This window comes from Cicer arietinum, chromosome 1 (genome assembly GCF_000331145.2).
Source record: "Cicer arietinum cultivar CDC Frontier isolate Library 1 chromosome 1, Cicar.CDCFrontier_v2.0, whole genome shotgun sequence".
In the NCBI taxonomy this organism is placed as follows: domain Eukaryota; kingdom Viridiplantae; phylum Streptophyta; class Magnoliopsida; order Fabales; family Fabaceae; genus Cicer; species Cicer arietinum.
Genome location: NC_021160.2, coordinates 20,052,628 through 20,071,775, shown reverse-complemented (window position 1 = coordinate 20,071,775; position 19,148 = coordinate 20,052,628). Strand labels below are relative to the sequence as shown.

At 29.3% G+C, this 19,148-nt stretch overlaps 1 protein-coding gene across 1 annotated transcript in view; it reads right to left on the bottom strand.

The window, feature by feature from the left end:
* Positions 1-979: 979 nt before the first annotated feature.
* LOC140921118 (uncharacterized) overlaps positions 980-19,148 on the bottom strand; it is a 33,492-nt gene continuing 15,323 nt past the window's right edge. Inside the window, exon 2 of the mRNA XM_073371006.1 lies at positions 980-1,269. Coding sequence (XP_073227107.1) covers positions 980-1,269 — 290 coding nt within the window. The remainder of the gene's footprint in view (positions 1,270-19,148) is intronic.

Here is a 19,148-nt window from a genome sequence, read left to right as displayed (position 1 = left end):
ACTTGTTGTTAGTTAAATTTCAATCTTGCATCTTTTATCTGTCTAGATTCTTTGATAAGGTTATTAACGAAGCATCTATCCAATTTTTTTTGTTGTTCTATAAGGTTTTGGCCTGTTCTCTCCTAATTTTTTGTTCTTCTTTATTTTAATTAATATATTTATTAGTGTTTATAATTATAGGTGGTAATTTTGGATACTAAATTAGTTGGTGATGTCAAAGTTGGCACGTGAGGTTTGAACACTCTAATTTTTGCTAAAAAAATATTAGTTCTAAGAATGCAACAACATACTAAAATACTAAAATGCATATATTCTGGTTTTATAAGTGATTTGTATTTTTAACTATCCTTCATCAATTAATTTTTTGGCAAACTTTATCAAACTATTTCTTACTTGTTAAATCTTCAACTTTTTTTATTATTAACCAAAAATATTTATCTTTTATTTTTTGACAAATAAGTTTATTTCTAAGAATTTTTCTCAATACATTGTATAATCAAATTTTGTAGAAACGATTTTTTTATATACTATTTATTTTTAACAAAATACAGCTTCATAATTGAATTTTCAATACTACATAAGTGATCGAAGATAAAATTTTATTGTCAAACCATTATTTTTTTTACAAAGAAAAAGTTAATTAATGATGATTATTATACGAAGTGGTCATAAGTTAATTCCATTGAAATACATATAGGTATCATCTCAATGTCTAAACATTTTTTATTCTTTATTATTTTCCTAAGAAGTTTGTATACTAATGGGATTTCTCCTTCTTTTTTTTTTAATATGAGACATATTAAATATTATATTAACTAACCATAAAAAAAATATATATATATTTTTAAAAAAGGTAAATTATCAAAATAAAAAAATAAAAAATAAAAAGACAAATCACATTTTTGTATAAATCATTAGAAAAATAAATAAATCTTTTTTTATTATTATACTACATACAACAAAAACTTGTTTATAACAATTAATGGTCACAGTAGGTACCACCAGGTCCTCCAAATTGAAGAGCATGACCAATTGGACTAGGGAAATCGTCATTATAATGAATTTGATAGCAATACTTAGGGGCATCATTGAATGTGTCTACCAAATATTCAGGAGGTCCACGAAATTGTCTAGATGCATTCTGAAATCTAACATTCCTAAAATAACAAGTATGGGAAAAATTATCATCTGGAAAATGCCCTGATCCCATTGAAGGACTAGGAGCACCGACTTGAGTTTCTGTTTGCCCGCCTAATCCTACTTGACCACCTGTCGCCAAGTTGAAGAATAAGGATGCCGAAAAATAACCAATATTTTTGTTTGCCACAGTTAGGGGTGGGAATAGGCCAGGCCAGGCCAGGCTTTGAAAGGCCTGAGCCTGGCCTACGATGATTTTTTGAGGCCTAAGCCTGGCCTACGGCCTATGATAGGCTTTTTTTTTCGGCTTGAGCCTGGCCTACGGCCTATCATGGCCTGGCCTGTAAGCCCATTTAAAAGCCTTATTCACATTAAAAATAATTTTTTTAACAAAATAATTTAAAAAAAATATGAAACAAACACCCTTTAAACACTAAAAAATGATTTTTGGTTTAAAAGAATAAATTTTTTATTAAAACAAACGCACCCATTATTATCTCTCAAACAAACTCCGATTATTACCTCTCAAACAAATCCTCTCGTGCAACATCATATTTAGTAATAATATATATATATATATATATATAAAGGTAATAAATAAACAATTATCTATAGCTACATGATGCTCTACACATATCGATTTATCTGATTCTCCATATACCAATACTAATGTGTATATGTATATATATATTAAATAAAAAAATGATTTTTCTAACAAAATAATTTTTAAAAAATATGAAACAAATACCTTTTAAACCCTAAAAAATAGTTTTTGGTTTAAAAGAATAAATTTTTTATTGAAATAAACGCACATATTATTATCTCTCAAACAACTCAGAATATTACCTTTAAAAAAATCCTCTCAAACAACTCGAAATATTACCTCTCAAACAACTCAGAATATTACCTCTAAACAAATCCTCTCAAACAACTCGGAATATTACCTCTCAAACAAACTCATATTCAGTAATAATAAACAATTAGGATTTCTAAATTTATATACTAATAATATATATAAAGATAACAAATAAATAGTATTGGTTTTTATAAAATATAAAGTAACAAATAAATAATATCGGTTTTTATAAAAAAATATGTTGTTTTCATACATGTTTGTTGGAGTGAGGGCAATGGAAATTAGAAGAAGAAAAAATAGAGAATGGAATACCTATAAAATATATATAGGCCGGCATGTCAGGCCTAATAGGCTTTTTTACAAGCTTGAGCCTGGCCTATTTATATAAATAGGCTTTAAAAATAGCCTGAGTCTGACCTTTTTATTAAACAGGCCAAGTCAGACCAAGCCATAAGTAGGCCAGGCCATATGCCCCTGTCGGACGGTCTAGCCTATTCCCATCCCTAGCCACAGTTAACCACCAATTTTTGGTTTTTTCATCCTGATTACATAAGTAAAACATTTTTAACAATATATATTATTTTCATTCCTAATAATTCATGAATAACATTTGGCAGTATATATACTTAAAATAAGTGAATGAATGTTAATCTTATATATGTTTTATATAACATATAGTCTTCTATTCCTTTAAGTATGTCTGAGCAATAACATTATGATAATATTATAATTTTTTTTATTGACAAAATTCTATAACTTCTAAACTTTTTTTTTTTCACATTATATAATTTGCACATATTATAAATTTAAATTTTGTATAAAGAGGTGACTTGAAAAAGAGATTTTGGCAACTAAACCATAGTTCCGCCATAAGAAGATGTTTGTGCTACACGTGCACCGAGGTAATACGAATAATCGATCTGAACAAAACCACTGCATAGGATATTGTAGCATCTGGTCTTGAAATTATCATGCTGTAATATTTTAATATCATGTTATATCTTAAAGAATTTGAAATTGTGTTTCTAACTTCATGTTTTAAAGAAATAAAACTACACTTCTCAATTTAGTTACGTCAAACGTAAATTAAAACATAAAAAAATTGAAACAACTTATTTTTTTAGTTAGAACAACTTTTATGAACATTTGAAGTATTTCCTTTATTTTAACATACTATGCATAGCATCAACCATGTGACCAATACTACTAGTCACTAAACAAAAAACAAAGAATAATGTAATATTCATTTTCACAACTCTCTTGTTTTGATGACGAGTCTAAGTTTAATATATTGCATATTTATGTATCGATGCTCCATATTAAATAAAATAAAACAATAATATAATTAATACATTTGACTGAAAATTTAATACATTTGATTGAATTAATACATTTGATTGAATTAATACATTTGACTGAATTTAATACATTTGACTGACCTTAATACATATAAACTATAAAAAATTGGGTCTTTAGACCTGCTATATTAACTCACATTGACTTTGACTATAAAAAAACAAAATCCAAAATAGATATGGCGAGCATGTATCTGAAAGCCCATATTTCACTTTCATAATTCATTTTATCTCTTTTTCGCTAATCTCTTTTTCGCTAAGACAATCCACAAGTGTATTTTCTTCACTCTCCTTTATTGTTACAAAAGTCCCAATCACACATCTTCCCTTTGCTTCTTTTGTTTACATGCACACATTCTATTTCGTATATTACCCATCATAATTCATTCCCTCTTGCTCTAGCTATAGAATCCGGAGTTTTACAATAATTTTTTTAACAAAACATTTCTAAAAGTTCTTTGAAAATAAATTGATCAAAGGCGGATAAACAAATCCTTTTAAATCAAACATCTTTATTTTAAAATTTAAATTCAAATCATAATAAATAACATTTCATAAAAAAAAAAAACCAACCTACCCCTAAGCTAATCTTTATAACTCTAAACAAGTTTAACTAGGTTGTAAAGACCTACTCACTTCATCAAGCCATTTGCATTGGATTGCTATTTGAAGCTATTATATGTTATACCCACACCGTTATCCCAATCGATAACTCCTGTTAAAACCAGCGTTCAACCCAATTGAGAACAAAATAAAGGGTCACCAACAGAAATTTGAAGATGTTGGAAAGCACAAGAAAGAAGAGTGGGGGTTTGAATTTTGTTAACCATTTATGAAAATCAAATTCGTTTGCTACACACAAAAAAATATGTTTTTTTTATCAAAACATTCAACTTATGATTGTAAATCATTTTTGAGTAAAATAAAGTTGAATAATTAAGAACTTAAATAAAATAACAACATTGAGAAAGAGAAGAGACACAAGTATTTTTATACTAGTTCATAACAACTTTTGCTACATCAAGTCCTCCTCTACAAAAAAAATTTGTCTCAATGCGATCATGACTTAATCCACTAAGAAATCAATAGCATACAACTATTTCTTGTTTTGCCTCTTTAGACTAAGAGTATTATTTTCTTTGTCTTTCAAATCTCTGATTATTCTTTTCTCTGCCTTTTTAAGTTCCACGTATTATTTCACTTCTTTAGATACCTCTTTTTGAATTAAAGAGTTTTTGTCACTATCGGGCTTATGTACATTCATTCAAATATGTGTTTGAGTAGACGCATAATCTTTCTTAGGGTGTTTCAATTTCATTGAGAGGGTAATACAATTCAATTCCTATATCAATTCAAGTGTATAAAAATAACTTTATTGATTTACATCAATTCTCATTTTCACCATAATTCTAATAATACTAACAAAACCTTGATTGTTTAAAAGCATGTTCTAAATAATATAAACTATCAATCCAACAAAACATAACTATCTTTTTCTCCATCATCCCAACAAAAGTCCCAGAGTATCAACACACACCTTCAACTAAAGGCCCATATCTTAATCCACGAAATAACTATCTTTTTCTCCATAATCCCAAAACCTCAAACTCCTTTTTTGTTTGTTCTTTAACACTAATTTACACATTAAAAATGCAAAAAAAAAAAACATTGAAAATCATACAGTAAAATAAAATACAACAAATTTTTGATAGTATCAACAACAAAACATCACAGTAATAATTTAAAAATAGTTACATTAATGTTTCACTAATTAGATCTTGATATTTGGAAAGAAATTAAAAACAAAATATTCTAACCCTAATTCCCAAATTTTTGAATCTGAAAAAAACCAATTATGATGATGGTGGTGGTTATTATGAAGAAGATGATTCCACGTTACTCTCCTAAATCTGTTTTTTCATCGAAATTTGACTAAAAAAAGGAGCAAATATGACGCTCATAAGAGATGCGCACGAGGCAATGTTGCCTTTGTGTCGATTAGAGAATTGGAGCAGTTGAGATGGAATGGAGGAATGGAGATGGTCAAGCAGAGGCTATTGGACATTTGAGGTTTGGGTAAAAAAGATGAAAAATGTCTCTTTAGAAATGAGAAAGGCATACATTTGGTAATTCATTGAGAACAACTTAATCCTATGAAAAAACTCAGCATAATCAGCGATATGAAACTAGGCAAACTCATGCCTTGTGTCGAAAACTGAAAATTGGCCAAAATAAGCCAATTTATTACGCTTTATTAAAATAATTGTTTTATATTTTAATTACTTATTTCATTACTTTTATTAATGACAAATAATAAGTCATCATAAAATAAGCCATGTCATTTTCTATTCAGACTGTCACGGAAAAATGAGCTACATCAGCATTTTTTATTATAAAAACAAAATAAAAATTTTAAAAAAAAATTAAAATTTACAGGGGTCTAATTCAAAAAAAAAATTACAAGGACTAAAACTAAAAAGACATATATTTGAAAGATAAAAAACAAATTTAAACCATATATAATTATATATAGTGTTTCAAAAAAAAATTCTATATAATGTTGACTGGTTTATAATTATTAATGTATTTTGTATGCTTTTTATTTGTCTTTGATGGGGAGATAGGCACTATGAGCAAAATGTAGAACACATGTAAGTAAATTCAGCCTCTAATTTGATGCCTTCAGTTGTGTAGTTAGGTATTACAATAAATTAAAATTATATGAGTTTATACCTAAATAAATAATTTGTTAGTTAACAATGACGTCAAACAGTCAAAAACATTACATTATAAAGTTAAAATTATTTTTAAAAAAATCAATATATTTCACTATAACATCAAATTATCTAAGTTATTATCGCACATGAAACATATTAATCACAACAAAACAATCACAAGAAAACACAATGATATGCATGAGCATAAACTATACTTCATAATTTGGTACAATTCTAAGTCTAAAGTACTTGGTTATGAGGCTTGATACTATACCACCACTCGAGTGCACGGATAATTCAAATTGACTATGTCATCATAGATCTCCTCAACTCAACCCGAGACACATATACACGACAATCAAGATAACGTGTGTTGCATGGTAGCTCCCGTCATTTGGAGTGCTACCTCCAAATCACCTAGGAATTCCTCACCGAAATACCTCTAAAGTCTAATAATCTTGTCTTAAGGCTCAACAGGAGTCCGTCATGGTCAAAATCATTTTGTTTTATTTCCCCAAAATCACAACGCTTGTTAGACCCTACCTATATGATGATAAAATGTTCTCCACTTCAAAAGTTCTCATCAACTTCAAATATTCCCAACATATATTTTATCCCTCATTGCCTAAACTACCCCATTAAGAGCGTCATCTTTAGTACAAGTTGAAATCATCACTATTTCATCAATTATGGAGTTACTTCAATATTCTCATCACAAATTTATAACATCAATATCATTAATCATACATCATAATCATCACATAAATTTATCACAAATTTCTAACATCACTATCATCAATCATACATCAACATCATCACATAAACTTATCACAAATTTATAACATCGCATAAACTCGTCTAATTAAACATATGCAAAAAATTCATTCGCCAATCAGTATCCCAAAAATATCAATTATCACACATTCATATAAATTAAATCAATCAACATCTTATAAAAGTTTATATTCCATATATTAACATATAAGATTCCATATTTTGCACATTAATTAATTTATCCCTCAAAGGACTATTGTCGTACATAGCGAGCTCTATTTGAAACTTTGGAAAATATAGGTTTCCCGTTCATCTCACAATATATCATACTCATGAATTCGAACTATCTCTCACCCCGTCCCTCATTTGACGATCTCGTATGATAAGAAATTAAATTTCACCAAGGTCGGGCAATCCAAAAATAAATTTTTTTAAACTGAACCAGAGAATAACCAAATCGCAGCTAAAAATTTGCTATGATGATACAAAAAATATGTCAAATATTTAATAAATGATATTACGAGTAGAAATAACGTTGAAATTATGGAAGGAAGAAAAAATAATGGTCGGTGGATCTTACCGACATGAATGACTCGAAACAATGCTTATGGGTAACAACAACACTTAAATTAAATTAACAACGCATCATCGTCTAACTTTAATTATGGCAGGTTCATAACAAGATGAACAACAAATGCTAGAGTGTTTTGATCTAGAGTGTTGTATTGAATTTTTAGAAAACTTTATTACACTAGTGTTATCATAGTAAATTGGAATGCTGGAATTACTTACTGAGTAGTCTTCAAGTTGATTTTTAATCCAAAGAACTTGTTAGCAGCAGTTTGCTGCTGAAGCATATTCAGCTTCAGTGGTTGATAAAGCTATTGTGTTTTGTTTTCTGCAAGACCAGCTTATCAATGCTTCTCCTAAGAACTGACCTGCTCCACTTGTGCTTTTTCTTTCGATTTTATCTCCAGCATAATCAGCATCACAATACGCTATAAGATCCAAATGTGAACCTTTTCTATACCAAAGACCAAGATTAGTGGTTCCAACAAGATATCTAAAGATTCGTTTTACTGTTGTTAAATGAGTTTCTTTTGGTGATGATTGAAATCGAGCGCATAATCCCACTGCAAATACTACATCAAGCTTACTAGAAGTTAAGTAAAGCAAAGAGTCAATCATTTCTTGATATTCTTTTTCAGAAATAGATTTATCATTTTCTTCTTTCTCTAAAGAAGAGGATAGATGCATAGGAGTAGACATGATCTTTGATTCATTCATTTTGTATTTGACCAACATATCTTTAATGTATTTTTCTTGACAAATGAAAATACCGTTTTCATAATGTTTAATTTGTAATCCAAGAAAATACCTTAATTCTCCCATCATGCTCATTTCAAATTCACTTTGCATAAGTTTTGAAAATCCTTCACACAATTTTTCATTTGTTGATCTAAAAATGATATCATCAATATATACTTGAAAATTAAGTAAATCATTCTTCTTTATTTTCTTAAATAATGTGGTGTCAATTTTTCCTCTTGAAAATCCATTTTTGATTAAGAATGAACTTAACCGTTCATACCAAGCTCTTGGTGCTTGTTTTTAACCATATAAAGCTTTGGTAAGTTTGAAAACATGATTTGGTTTTGATTGATTTTCAAATCCTAGAGGCTGTTTCACATAAACTTGTTCATTTAAGAATTCATTCAAAAATGCACTTTTAACATCCATTTGAAACAATTTAATAAGCTTATAGGATGCATATGCAAGAAGTATACGAATAGCTTCTAACCATGCAACCGAAGCAAAAGTTTCATCGTAATCTATACCTTCTTGTTGATTGTACCGTTGAGCAACCAGTCTCGCTTTGTTCTTGATAACCTTACCTTCTTCATCTAGTTTATTTCTGAAAACCCATCGTGTACCAATGATTGTTTGATCTAGTGGATCAGGTACAAGTGTCCAGACTTCGTTTTTCTCAAACTGCAGCAGTTCTTCCTTCATGGCATCTATCCAAGATTGATCAATTATGGCTTCCTTAATTGATTTTGGTTCAATCTGAGATATCATTGCCATGTTGTTATCATCATTCTTGAATGATTTTCTTGTTCTACTCCCATCAGCCGTGTCTCCAATGATTTGTGTTTGAGGATGATCTTCAATCGTTCTCTAGCTTTTTGATGGAGAATGAAACGGAGATTGTTTATCAATCTCTGTTTTCTGTAGACTGTCTTGCTGTTGTAAATCAGTTTTAGTTTCTTCTTCCTCATCCTTTTTACTTATATCCAAGTCATCAAACTCATCAAATAATATGTGCATACTAAGTTCTACCACATTAGTTCTTAGATTAAATACTCTATATCCTTTAGAATCAGTTGAGTTACCAAGAAAAATTGTTTTATCGGATTTTGCATCAAATTTTCCAATGATATCTTTGTTGTTCAAAATATAACAATAACAACCAAAAATATGAAAGTATGAAATGTTTAGTTGTCTATTTTTCCAGATTTTGTATGGGGTTTTGTTGATGATTTTTCTTATGGACACACGGTTTAGAATATAGCAAGACGTGTTTACAGCTTCATCCCAAAAATACCTTTTAACATTAGACTTCCAAGTTTGTTCTTGCAATTACTTGTAATGTTCTATTTTTTCGTTCAACTACTCCATTTTGTTGTGGAGTTCTTGCACATGATAGATTATGAGAAATACCAAGTTCATCAAATAAGTTTTAAAAGAAACATTTATGAATTCTCCTCCATGATCACTTCTTACAGAAATGATGTTGGATTCTTTTTCATTTTGTACTTTCTTGCAAAATATTTTAAATGTGCCAAAAGCATCGTCTTTTTGTTTCAAAAATAACACCCAAGTAAATCTTGAGAAATCATCAACAATAACAAAACCATATTTCATTCCTCCTAGACTTGTTGTTTTGATTGGCCCAAAAAGATCTACGTGTAGTAGTTCAAGAGTTCTATTTGTGGTTATAAAATCTTTTGAATGAAAACTACTCTTGACTTGTTTTCCTTTTGCACATGCTTCACATATTTTATCTTTATCAAAATTGACTTTGGGTAATCCTCTAACAAGATCTAACTTTTAGATTTTTTAAATTGTTTTCATACTAATATGTCCAGCTCTTTTATGCCATATCCATTTATCTTTATTGATTGACATAAAACAAGATTAATCGGGTAGTTCTTCAAGATATAATACATATAAATTATTCTTCCTATTTCCAGAAAACAATGTTTCTACAGTTTCAGTTTTTTTTATTTATTTCACATATCTTTGGTTTGAAAATAACTTCACATCCATTGTCACATAGCCTAGAGAATGTTCTCCTTTTTGCAGTTTTTTCAACATTGGTTTAGCAGAACAATCTTCCCTTTTAATCAACTTTTTGCTTTCAATCTTTTCATCTCTTTTTCTGAAATAGCTAGCAAATTCCAGATGTCCAAGTTTTTTACAATATGAGCATCTAGTTTTACATCTTTATTCCTTTCTTTCTGGGACAAAAAAAATTCTCATACATTTTTGTTTTTTGAGTTTGATTAAAACCAAGGCCAGCTTTATCAACGATTCCTATTTGAGATCCCATAATTTTCTAGAAAGTTTTGGTGGCTTTAATGAAATTTAACAAATCACTTTTAAGAAGTTCATTTTCAATTTTACGGAGAATGTTCTCCGTTTTCAGTGCAGAACGTTTTTGACGTTCTCATTTTTCAAAATTTTGTTTATGTGTTTCTTTTAATTCTTGAATGATATTTTTGATAACATTATTCTTATCTTGACTCTTTTCTTTTTCTTCTTTTTCTTTATGAAATTGTTCTTTCAAGAACTACATTTTTGAATAAGAAGATTTGAATCATTTAACAAGTTATCAAATTCTTTTCCCATTTGTTCACATAAATAACAAGGTTCAAGATTTATTACCTCATCTTCTTCTATTTTTGCCATCAAGCATATGTTAGCTTCCTCACCTTCTTCGGTTTATGATTCTTCTGAATCATCCCATGTTGCCATAATTGATTTCTTTTTGAAAGGAAATCGCTTTGGTGGATTCTTGTTTATGGGACACTCTGCTTTGTAATGTCCTAATTTATTACATCCAAAACATGTGACTTGGCTTTTGTCCGCTTCTGTTTTGGGATTTTGTTTTGAAATCCCTTTTTGATTTGATCTCTTCTTCTCATCATTCTCTGTATTCTTCTGGTGAGAAGAGCAATTTCATCAGCATCTTCTTGTTCAGTTTCTTCTGGTTCTTCCTCTATTTGTATTGTGATGTTTTCTTGAGATGCCTTTAGTGCTATTGCCTTTCTTTTCTTGATTGGTTTGTCTTCTTGTAGCAGTACTTCATGTGCTCTTAAGGTTCCAATTAATTCTTCCAAGGGAAGTGCTTCAAGATTCTTGGCTTGGCTTATAGTTGTTACCATTGCTCTTCTATGATTGGAAGACACCTCATGATTTTTCTTACTCTTTCTTGAGCTGTGTAAGCTTTGCCAAGAGAACTCATTTCATTTACTATTGTTTTGAACCTTGAGTACATTTCATCAATATTTTCTCCTTCTTGCATTTCGAACAGTTCAAATTTCCTTATGCCAATGTCTATCCTTGTTTCTTTGACATGGCTTGTTCCTTCATGATGAGTTTTCAGTGAATCCCATACTTATTTTGCAGTTGTGCATTCATCTACTATTTCATTCTCTTCCTTGCTTAAGGCACATGATACAAATAATTGAGCTTTAGAGTTTAGAAGTGCCTTCGTTTTATCATCAGCTGTCCATTTGTAATGCTGTGTCACATCCCTATATCTTGAGATTTCAGAAACAGTTGCATCTTATTTTTCAAGAAATAGTAATCATATCCACAAAGAATGGTGGTTTGTTGGAAGATCTTCCTTCAACAATGTACTTGGCTTTCGACGTATTTTCTTCTAGATCTTTTTCTCTAGCACTTGTTAGGTGTTTTTAATCTTTCTAGAGACCGAGCTCTGATGTCAATTGAAGTAATAATATCGATTTACAAGAAAAAGGGTTTGAATTGTAAATGTACCTATTAAAAACTTCCAGAAAAAATCTTAAGTTTTAACTCAAGAATGATCTTGGTTAAGGAAACAGAAAACAAAGAACGTTCTTGATTTTTTCTATAAAACGGAGAACGTTCTTGGTTTTTACCAGAAAACAGAGAACTTTCTTGGTTAGCATAAAAAAAGAAATTTAGTTTATGTTTTATCTCAGTTAATCAACCAAGCTTAATAAATAAAGAGATAAGAGAAGGAATACCACACAAAGATGTATCTTGGTTCACCCAACTCGGGCTACGTCTAGTCCTCACAACTACGAGATTTTCCAGTAAGTGTTTAAAACAAATAACCCTCTTGGTTTTACATCACCTAGCTCAAATCAACCTTGATCTATTTCAAACTTTATTTCTTTCCATCCATAAAGTAAATTAAACACCTATCCATCTTGATAGGATTCGTTACAATCTAATCAAACTATACTTAAACTCTTATAGTTTGAGTTTTACAATAATGATGAGATTGTTTGATAGGATCTGAGATATCTTAACTCTTGTTTGAGATTCGATTCTTTACAAAGAATTCAGTAGTAATAACACTATATGATATAAAAGTTAAGAACTTATTCTTCTTTGTGAAAAATGAGACTTCCAAGTATGTGAATGTGAATGATTTATTTGAATTGACACCACTTGAACTTCAGCATTTATCCAAGATATTAGCCTTCCTTTATAGGTGTTTTAGAGAATTTAATAATGGTCAAAAGAGCTGTTGGTAGTGCTCTGTCAGTTTTGACCAAAACCAATATATGTGTTTAAAAATACCACTAATGATATTACATCCTATCTTAATGTGTTTGCCTTCGAGTTTAAAAAAACTTTGAAGCTTCTCATTTAATCATTGATGGTACAACTTCGATCTGGAGCCTTGAATCTGTCCAAAATAGTTTGGTGAATGATTATAAACCTCTATAGAAGTAATGAGATCAATACTAAAATTATGCAGCAACGGAGATTGATTATCAATCTGGTTTTGGCAGTTTGAACTTTCTAGAGATTGATGATCAATCTGGAGATTCAGTTTGATTATTCAGGATGTCTTCCTGATGTCTTTTGTATATATCAAGATTGATTGAGCTTTCTTGACAGTTTGGCTGAAGGGGTTCCAAACTGTTTCAACTAGCTTGATTCAAGACCTTTTATCTTAATGATTTGAAAGCCTTCTTTGACTGAGGTGAGACCTATTTGTTCTTTGTCATGTATTGATGAACTTAGTATAAAATTCAGAGGAAAAAGCTTCGTTGAAATAGGGGAGATTGATTGGTCAAAATATTGTGATGATCAGTCTTGAATCTAAAGATCATTCTCCATTTTGTCCAAAATGTTCTTGTTTCTTTGTTTTTTCAGTTTTTAACTGTTTTCTTTGCTTTGCTGGATTCCTATATTTGAATTAATTCATTCAAAAGCACAAGTTAAATTAACACAGCATTTTAGAATCATAATTAACATTCTTAATTAACCTTTGTTTATTTCCATCAAAACTTTAATTTGAGAGTTTGTTTTAACACTATTCACTTAATAAAATGCAAATGAAATTATTAACATAAATATTTAAAGCACGTCTACATGAAAAATTGCCCAAAATCTTATTCCTAGAAATAATTACACTAAAATACCATTATTTTTTAAGAATTTAATAAAATAATTTACATAATATTTATAATTTATAATACTCATTAAATCAAATATGTGTACAAATGTAAAATTCTAGGAAACCCACATATAAAGAAAATTATAAAATTAATCAACTTATATTTTAAAATAATTTTAACATCAAATTAGTTCTTTAAAAAATTATTTAATTAAATTATTTATTATAAAATTTGAGATGTTACATGACTTGACGTAGAAACTGTTGAGACAAAATCTCTCTCAAATGGTTTTAATGATAACAAAATTATTTAAAAGATTATGATTGTGGTTAATGACTAATCTGTGTTTTTGATTGAATTCATATAAGAAAATAGATTATTAATCATTAAGACAAAAAGGAGAAAAATCTGATTTAAATCTGGAGGATTGGAATTCGTGAGGATGACCTCGCAAGAGGATGGACCTTCAAAACTACAGAATACCCATCCTCACCAAAACAAATGTTTTTTTATTCATTAAGAGAAGACAAAACAATATTAAAGAATGAATAAATAAAGTATTTAAAATAAAAAAGTCAGAAGGCAAAAGAATAGGTACGAGGACAGATTATACTAGGATGGGTCTATGGTCAACATATTTGAAAGCAACCAAACATCATTGAAAGCGACCCAACATATCTCTCTCATATGCTGAAAATGACCCATCAGTAACCTACAAAAAGGCAGTAGCTAACAAGACAAATATGTAGCTCTTACATGTATAAAGAAAGGAAAAAGAAAAGGACATCACATGTCCAAGTTCCTAGGAATTTTGAACCTCGTGCAAGAGGATGGACTGAACCAGACCAAGGACAGCTAGATGGAAATTTTGTAAATATGAGGAAAGACCTTAGACTTTTTGATTGAAGACCCCAACGGTCGTAAAGCATTTGCCACTTGGAAAGGTCATCTCAAAGTCTCTATAAAAGGCAATATGCTCTTCATCATCAACACACAAAAATATTGCATAAAAAGATCAAGTATCTTAAAGCTATCAAGAACAATTTTCATCATCTCTTTTATACTTTCTATAATCCTACACTAGATCTTTGAAATTATTTTTTAGATAGTGTTTAAGTAAAGAGAAACAATCATACTCATATCACTTTGTAATTTCCACGTGAGTTACACTTGGAAATAGTTGAAACTTGTAAGAAACAAGATTGTAAGCTTGGTGAGGCTATATAATACACAAAGTATAATCAACCTCTGTGAGAGGTTAATCAGTTTGATCATTAGTAAAATCTTACAAGTGTGTGAGGACTGGACATAGCCTTCATTGGGTGAACCAATATAAAAGTTGTGTGTATCATTCTCTATATTTTCTCTCTCTCATTTACTCAGCTCAAATTCAAAGGTTTAAATTACCATCCTCGGGTTCACATCCTCTCAGAGAGGATAGCTTTTCAAAACACGTGAAAAACCTTTTTAAATAGCAAAATCCATATTCAACCCTCCTTCTAGTGATATTTTAGCTACAACAGAAACCTTGTGGCGGTGAACTAGGAAAAATTGTCTTTGTGTTTTTATGTTGCTTTATCTTATTTATTAGCATATCTTTTTCGAAGAATTGTTTTTTGTTAAAACATTACATAATTAAAATCCTTTTTCAAAAAGCGTTATTAACAAAATTATAATTAATAGTAAATTTAATATATAGAATATGACATGTAAAGTATATCTGAACATGATTTAAAGTTTTATATTTTAATAATTTTTATGTGTTTTATAACCCAAGAACCCTTAATTTTTCTGTTTAATACGAGTGCTTCTCATTCTTTAATATCCTTTGATTGTGTCGTACAACTCAATCTTCGTTTAATAACCTTACCTTCTACCTCAGTTTTATCTAGCTAAGAACCAGATTGAAACCTCTCTTGCATATCTTCAATGTCCCATTCGTCTTTTTGATAGGGTTTTTTTAGTAGATTTAGTTTGTATACATGAAATGTCTAGACATTATCCTTAGGATGGATTGGATATCAGAAATTTTTGTAACTTTGATTGTCATGGTAAGGAGTTCAAAATCCCAACTAACGTTCCCCAACCAAGAGGAACCAAGTTTAACCAATGGGAGTCAAGGTATATTAGTACTACTTTCCTCAAATTTTGGGACAGAAATAGATATTTCAAATATCCCAATAGTAGATGAAGTTTAAGATATTTTTCAGAGGATATAACACCCTTACCTCTATAGACCTAATTCTTGGAGAAGGACCTATATTCGTTGCTTCTTATAGGATGTGACCTTTGGAGTTAAGTGAACTTAAGAACCAATTAGAATATCTCATAAACAAACATTTCATTAGGCCTAGTGTATCACCCTGTGGAGCACCCGTGCTATTAGTAAAAAAGAAGGATGGTGGGATGAGATTATGGATAGATTATAGACAATTGAACAAAGTGTCCATTAAGAATAAATACTCATATCCACGAATAGGTATGTAGGTTCATTAGGAAATTCTCTCAAATAGCCTTGCTTCTAACAAGGTTGACACATAAAGATCATTCTTTGGTGTGGGACCATAAATGTGAGAAGAGTTTTCAGACACTAAAGACAAAATTGACCATAACTCTTGTACTCCCCATTCCATATCCATCTTTATGATTTTATGTCTTTTGTGATGCCTTTCTAAAAGGTTTAGATTGTGTATTGATGCAAAATAAGCAAGTAGTTGCCTATGCCTCCTATCATCTGAAACCACTGATCCGCTGTCGCACACGGATCAAATACAATTGATAAAATATAAATAGAGGTAATAACTTGACTCGTTTCACAAGGACTTCTGATATAATAATAATACCTGAATTGAAAGTTGAAATTAGAAAGGTTTCTTTTTTTATATTTTTGATTTAACAGATGAGCAAAACGATTAAACCACTTATTCGAGTTTTAGACCTATCACAAATTCAATCAATGAGTTTAATTTCTAATTTGTGATTCTATTCTGATTGGACTATAGAATTTATCAAACAAGCGTAATCAATCTTATGTGAATTCGGTTTCTTTGATTGGATTAAGCATCACAATCATCAAAATATTACATTTAACGATCAAACGTCGCAAAATTATAATTCAATTAAATTAGAAACAGAAACCAAATTCTGTCAAATAAAATTAATCGATCCTATTGAAATTCAATTTAAACAATCGAAATATCAATATAATCAAATAAACAAGAATAGAATCATGAATCGAATATGACAATGTATACTGAATCTCAAGGTGTGGATAAAACTCTGAACTCGTGAATTAATCTTATAAAATTAGTCTTCTATGAAATTAAAATAAAAACTATATATTTCTTGTAGAAATCTGAATCTTAATATTTCCTCCGTAGAAAAGAAACAAAACTGCCAATATATAGTACTCGATATTGGGCTTTAGCGTTTAAAAACAAATGACCCGCTATTTAAAATTATTATAGAAGCCCAGATTACAAATTCATTAATTTAGCCCTAGTAACATTTGGCATTGGGCTTTTATTCCAACACAAAAGTTGTAGTTATGATTTTTAGCTTTTTAACGCCTACTCGTATGCACCAATCCTATATCCAGAGCTCACGTTATGGCCTACAGAACGAACAAGAGTCAAAATAAAAATAAAATAAAATTATAATTCAAATTCGACCAAAGTTTAGAAACAAGCTAAAAATGTTATTCTAAGCTATAAAGAGCTTTTAAAAAACCAAACTAAAAAGCTAAAAACATGGGCCTAAATGCTATGATCAAATTCCCCCACACTTAAACCTTTGCACTCCAAGCAAAGCCATGCAAGCGATTCCAAATATTCTTATGAATGCAAAGTGGTGAGAGAAAAAAAAATATTTCTAGCTTAAGGCAATTATGAGTAGTTTTTTAATCACAACCAAGGCAAACAAGAGGACAAGTTAACTAAAGAATGCATCATAAGTGATAGAGTCCTCCCATGATATAAAATTCTCTCAAAGTGTTTACATACAAAGTGTTTGGGCCACTATATAGACTCAAAGCACATCATGAAAGTTAGCACTACCATAGGCTTGACAAGCATCTATAATCTATATTTGAAACACATGCACATAATGATCAAAAGGTCTTTATTTAGGTTGTAACGTGTCCAAGGTAAGGATGAGAAAATCCTAAGGAGATTAGGGTTGAAAATCAAAGAGGATAAATGAGTAATGATTAAGAGAGAAAAATAACACTAAGAAGTAACTCAACAAAACATCATTGACTTTTATTTTCACTCTCTCATTGCTCACAACACAACAAATTTTCCTCATATTTTTTTTTTCTCATTGTAACACCCCAAATTTTATAATAAACTATTTTATTAATTAAATAGAATTTTAATAATTAACTTGATGTTAAAATTATTTTATAATATATGTTGATAAATTTTTGGATTAATTTTTGTTATATGTGTGTTTTCTACAATATGCTAGTTTTATACATATTTGACTAAACGAGTGATGTAAATAATAATGTTATATTTTTATTATTTTATATATTTTTCTAAAATATAAGAGTATATTAGTGTAAATATTTTAAAGAATAAGATTTGGGTTATTTTACGTGTATATGTGAGTTTTGATAATTAATATCATATTTCCTTGTGTGTTTGGTTAATATTAAATATGCACTTAATTATATTTAATTATTTCCAAAGATATCTTATTTCAATTATTTATTTTTTTAATAATATCTTGAGATAGAATTGATATTGTGTTTGATTTCTTTTATTTTTATATACTTTTTTATGACATTGTGATTTTATATATATTTATTATGATTTAGTAATTAATATAAAGTGTTGGTGTAATATTTATTTATTTTATAATTTTGACTATTTTCTAATATTATGGTATTATTATAATGTGAGTATTTTGAGAAATAAGTATAATGGTAGATATTATTTTGAATGTGAGAGTTTTAATTATTAGTAATATGTTTTTTTTATATTGATTATTTTAATTACTCTAATTTAGCATATATTAATTATGAAATATTAGTAATGTTTTGAAAATTTAATGATGTTTGGAAGAGTATTAAAAAAATGAGATTAAGTAACAATTAATTTTGTTTTAGAAAAATAAAAATAATAATAGTAAAACATATATTAAATAAGGGACAAATGGGCTTGACCCATTTATGTTAACCCTAATTATGTTAATAAAATAAAAATAAGAAAAGTAAGAAAGGAGCTGCAGTAGCCGTAAAACCAAAGAGAAACACAACAACAACCTATAGTTTGACACCGACGATCGATAATTGTTCATGAAAAGTTTCTTCGTTCTCGTCCAAATTTCAATATGTCATTTTATTCATTTAGGTAGTCAAATAAACATACTTCCTCAGATTTTTAACCATCCAAATTTCTCTCTAAAATCTCCGACTTCTCCGCTTGTTAAATTACTTAGTTTGAACCGTTCTCCTTCACCGTAAGTCCGATTTGAGTGAAACCAACGCCAAAACGACCGTGTGAAAAATTGCTATTTTATCCAATAATTTGTTTTCTGATTTATGATAAGTTTCCTTGACCGAATTTTGAATTTAGTTTTTAGAGTATCTTCTCATAAAATATTTTTAACGTTTACCCAT